Genomic DNA, 5,186 nt, shown 5'->3' with positions numbered 1-5,186 from the left:
TTTAAGTTTAAGAGCCAAATCTTTTCCTTGTATTCTATTATAAGAACAATACTACGATGACTGGTCAGCACTTTTCTCAAACACACATTCAAACAAACATAGAACACACTGCACACATAGTTATTGCAAATTTGTAAGTATCAAAACTATACGTTTTTCTATGCAATATTAAACATCAGCTTTTGGCTCAAAGCTTGAGGCGCTGCAGAGTAGAAGTCCCAAGACCATCTTCACGAAACTGGAGATGGAAGTCTCTGATGGTGGTTTCTCTGTACTTGGGAGGATTCTCTTCCGATAACAGTTCCTTTATGGGTCCATACAGTTTTGAGTTTTGAAGAAAAAGCGTAGAAAAAAACCCCGCAACTGAAATTCTCGGACCCTCCTTCTTTGCCACAGCCCTATGTGCCACGCTTATGAATCTGTCGTTTGTTATTAGCTGCAAGTGCAAATGCAATCCAAAACAAAACCCAACAATTACCCAAAAAAAATCCCTTGAATTCAATTACACACATAAAACACAGAGACTTGCCTGCATAAGTTCTCCAATGTTGACCACCAACGCTCCGGCGACGGGGGGCACGTCGATCCACTTTTTCTGGTGACGGATTTGAAGGCCTCCGATGTGGTCTTGATACAGCACCGTGATGAAGACATTGTCGCTGTGCTCGGATGTGCCCATGGTCAATTTGGGCTGTGGGCATGGCGGGTAATAGTGGCACCCAATTGCAAGCCCCTCGCTGCACCCTATGTCATTCAAGTAATTTGGGTTCAGCCCCAGAGCCTCCGACAGCAATTGAAACAGCAATTTCCCAATTTCCATCACCCGTTTGGAGTAATCCACCAGATTGTCTCTGCAGTGCACACCCACATATTCAATTAATTAATATAACTTTTGGAATTTTGTCTGTTTTGGTCCAAAGATCAGCAAATTTTTACCTGATAATTTCGGGCAAGTCTTGCGGATTGGGGGGATTTGGGGCACTTACATACCCAAACGTGTCCCTCCAATTGGCGGTCGCTGCGCTGTACAGATCGAAATTACTGTTGTAAATCAGGGGCTTCGTGGGGTCCCGTGTGTAATATTGTTTCTTCACTTCCGTGTCCTGTTCGTGAAATCTCCGAACCGCATCTTTCATCTCTTCAAGAATGCTCACCGGAATACCGTGGTTGATCAACTGGAAGAAACCCAATTTCTCTGAAGCTTCTCGGACTCTTTCGACGGCAATTTCGCGTTGGAGGGGATCTTTGTCGACGTGGTGGAGATCTATCACTGGAATACAGTGGTGGGTTTCGCCGGAAACATTGCCGGAGTCGTTATCGTCCAGTGGCTGGTAAAAGATGCGCGGAATTTCAGCAATTCCGGCGTCGACTAGGCCTTTGACGCCGGCCTTAGTATCGTCAAAAGCTTTAAGTTCGGTGGGTCTGTGGAAGTTGGCGTCGGCTTTGGATGCCGGCGTGAGGGCGAGAACGGTCACTCCGGAGGCGTCCGACATTTTCGATTGGCTTCAATGAACAAATTCTACTTCTACTTCACTTTGGTTATAAAGACAGCCTGGGTCTGGGCCAGCCCTCCTCATCGTAACGTTTTAAATAATTGGATTAAATACTATTTTCACTTTTTGTTTTCTTCATTTCTGTACTCTGCTTTTAAAACCATAATTTTTTTTTGTTCATTTTAATATTTCTAAAACGTATTTTTTATACCGTTAAAGAGTAACTATTTTAATTTTTTAACACAAATTTTATAATCAAATTTCTAAGCGAGCATAGCTTGCATATATCTCCAACCAAGAGGCTGTAAATTCGATCCCCACCCCTACGGATTGGACTAAAAAAATTATAATCAATAAAAAACCTAACGTAAAAAGTAAATGAAAATATAAAGATAAAAATAGACGTCAAATATAATATAAGAACTAAAATGAACAAAATTAAAAACTATCAACCAAACTAATATTTAAACCAACATAAGTGATGTGATTATTTAAACAGAATTCATAATTTATGACCAATTAACTATAAATATTTTTAATTTTATTCGTAACTTTAAAAGATAAAAAATCTAGTTTAATTTTAATCAGTTACGAACCCTTTTTTTCATTTTGCTAAAACTAAATTCGTTAATAATTTTTTTAAAAGTTTTGTTTTAATCTTTAGCACCATTCATACAAGAATAGATAAGATATAGTGTATTTAGGAACCCAGGTCAGCGAACAGGTCTCATACTTTTGTGATTGATAATATGATATTAATCTACCGTAAATCTAAATCTACGTGAATTTATTTTGTGAAGATGTTGCTTTTACTTAATATATTATAGATATTTTTCTTTTAGAACCAATATGACAATATATGCACAGCCTATCACATAATGTACATACCAAGATGGCTAAATATAGATATCTAAAAAGTAAAACAATAAAGGTTTAAGTTTTAATTGAATTAAAAATGAAAAATTAAGTTTAATTGATTTTACTTTTAAGTAGCCCACTTCACTATAATTTATCATAATCAAAAAATATTCGAATTTTCATCATATATCAATGTTATAAAAAAAATTGACTTAGACTTACGTGATTCTTTTAAAAATAAAATAAAATAAAATATATGAGGAGAGAAAGAACAAAGTTGCCGTGTTTGACCAGCTCATCAAGAAAAAATAATAATAATGCTTCAATGATAAATTAGAATTGTGTAAATAAGCACGTGGATTCTTTTTTTATTTTATGCTTTGCTGAGAGCTCCATACACGTGATACATGTGAAATACAAATTTTTCTACAAATTCTCTATAAATTAGCCATTTATATAATACCATATTCCCACCGGCAGATCATTTCACAATTTTTTGTACACCAAAGTCAATGCCACCAATTGTCATTACAAATTGCAAACATATAAAACTTAAACAATATTTCAACCCAACCATTACTAAATTCTCTCTTTAATATCATTGGATGGTACAGTAACAAACGTTGGGAATTTGGAGTACCAATTATAAGTCTTGAGTTCGGGATCTACTAGTAAAAGTCATAAGGCATAGATTTCGAAAAATTAAGAAATATCTTCTTTCATAAGTTAACTATATTATTCAAATTAAAAATTGGATAGTTGATTTTTTTTTTTAATAATTTAGTGGAGGATTTTTTAATTGTACTTTAAAATAATATTTGTCGAAAGAAAAATGAAAAGAGAAAAAAATAAAAGAAACACATTTTGGAATAAGTCGGAATTGACGTGGTGAATAATCAAAGCCATAATTTCAAAATTAAGGCAAAAGATTTATCTTTTGTCTAATTAATGATACATATGCTTGTGGTGTAGAAGAATTTGGCTAAAATACTTGGCCCAAATTATTCATCATGTGTAACACCTAAGTCATGCACGTGGATTATTGAATAGGTCATTGTCTGAATGGTAGGTTTCAACTCCACACCCATTTTTTATTTAAATTATAGTACTGCAATTAATTATTATAATATTGTGATTAAGAAAATATGCAATATGCTGCCTGAATAACATAATAAATTAATTCGAATATAAAATATGTATTTATACGTGTTAATTGCCAAAACGAACATAATTCAATTGACATATATTTCATATCAAGAAGTTGTAAGTTCGATCGCTAATTCGTACCGATTGTACTAAAATATATATATTAAATACAATAATTTTTCAAAAAAAATCAAATGCAATAAAAATAAATTATTAAAACTATTTTAATAGTTTTACACAATTGAATGCTCCGCACCATTCAATGGTTGTCACTAGACAACTAAATCCAACGTGACAAAATAACTTGAACGGTTTCTAAGAGTACACGTTATCTTTAATTTTTGTTTATAAAAGAGTTGAAAACATATTTAAGAAGATTACATAAATAATGGTGAATTTTTTTTAAAATTTAAATAGAAGTACGTAGGATGAAATCTTAAACTTTAGAAAAAGTAACATGTGGCTTATCCAATACCAAAATAAAGCTTTAAATTCGAATTCTTGATATGTTATGTTATTCCAAATTAATAATTTGCAATCTCATATTTCATTATCAACTTTATATTTTAGTAGTTGTTTTTCAAAATTTTCATTATCCGTATTTGTCGGTTTTGTAATATAAATAATTCTACTAACATATCCCACACGTTTTTCGCTAATAAATAATTAATCCACAATTTCAATATGAATTGTTCTTTCCGTGTAATCTAAAAAATAATCTCTCTTTTACTAGTCATGATATATAAATACCACGCAAACTAATTTACTTGAACAAAAAGAACCGAATGCTAAATTAAATTATACTAATAGGATCAAATACCAAAATAATGGCCAAGAAAGTTACTCATTATGGTATTTAGGTAGTAGGGGATTCATAAATTTTGTTGAGGAAGTTTTTTTTTTTTTTTTTTTTTTTTGTACTCGCTGTTCACACAATTTAAATGGTTACTTGTTTGCAAATTTTAAATTATAAATTATAAAAAATAAAAAACAATTAATCTAAAAAATTTGATGAGTTGTAATTATATGTTTTTAATAATATATGTGTAGCTAAACTTTTTTCCCCACTCGAAATGATGCAAGTAAACTTTGGTTTTTTTAACAAAAAAAAGGACTGGATATATAGGTTAAGACTTAAACATGTCATTAATTATATATTATTTGGGTCAAAATACAATTTTTATCTGGTTCACTCTAATCTTTATACATTTAAAATGTTTATTTTAGTCACCCTACTTTCAATGTTAATTCATTATAGTCCATGTACTTTCAAGGTTCGTTTTGATTCTTATACTTTTAAAAATGATCATTTGGGTCAATATTCTCAAAATTTTAATGCAAATTCTATACCTAACAGAAACCTATTTATATAAAGTCATGGTTAAATTTCAACAAATATATTGAATGTAGTGTCACGTTGAAATTGTTATAGAAAAATGAGGTTAAAAATAAAACTAAGGGATTCAAATGACCACTTTTCAAAGTATAGGACTAAAACAAACATTTTGAAAGTAAATTTACTGAAAGTATGAAACGAACCAAAATTGAAAGATGAATATTTTAGAAGTATAGGGACTAAAATAAACCAAAATTGATAATACAATGATCAAAATAGTATTTTAAACAACATATTTCTATTTTTTTAATAAAAAAAGAATAAAGAATAAAGAAGCATTGTTACTCAAAAAG

At 31.1% G+C, this 5,186-nt stretch overlaps 1 protein-coding gene across 1 annotated transcript; it reads right to left on the bottom strand.

The window, feature by feature from the left end:
* Positions 1-1,539, bottom strand: LOC111019706 (1-aminocyclopropane-1-carboxylate oxidase homolog 1). Its single transcript, XM_022296124.2, has 3 exons — positions 937-1,539; positions 530-851; positions 1-436 (listed from the first exon to the last, which is right to left on the bottom strand). The coding sequence occupies exons 1-3, from the start codon at positions 1,491-1,493 to the stop codon at positions 188-190; spliced, it is 1,128 nt and encodes a 375-aa protein (XP_022151816.1). The 5' UTR covers positions 1,494-1,539; the 3' UTR covers positions 1-187.
* Between the last annotated feature and the right edge of the window lie 3,647 nt (positions 1,540-5,186).

Source organism: Momordica charantia, assembly GCF_013281855.1.
Source record: "Momordica charantia cultivar OHB3-1 chromosome 5 unlocalized genomic scaffold, Mcharantia_2.0 BLBB01000005.1, whole genome shotgun sequence".
NCBI lineage: Eukaryota > Viridiplantae > Streptophyta > Magnoliopsida > Cucurbitales > Cucurbitaceae > Momordica > Momordica charantia.
Note: the sequence above shows the minus strand (reverse complement) of the source record. Positions and strands in the feature narration are given on the sequence as shown.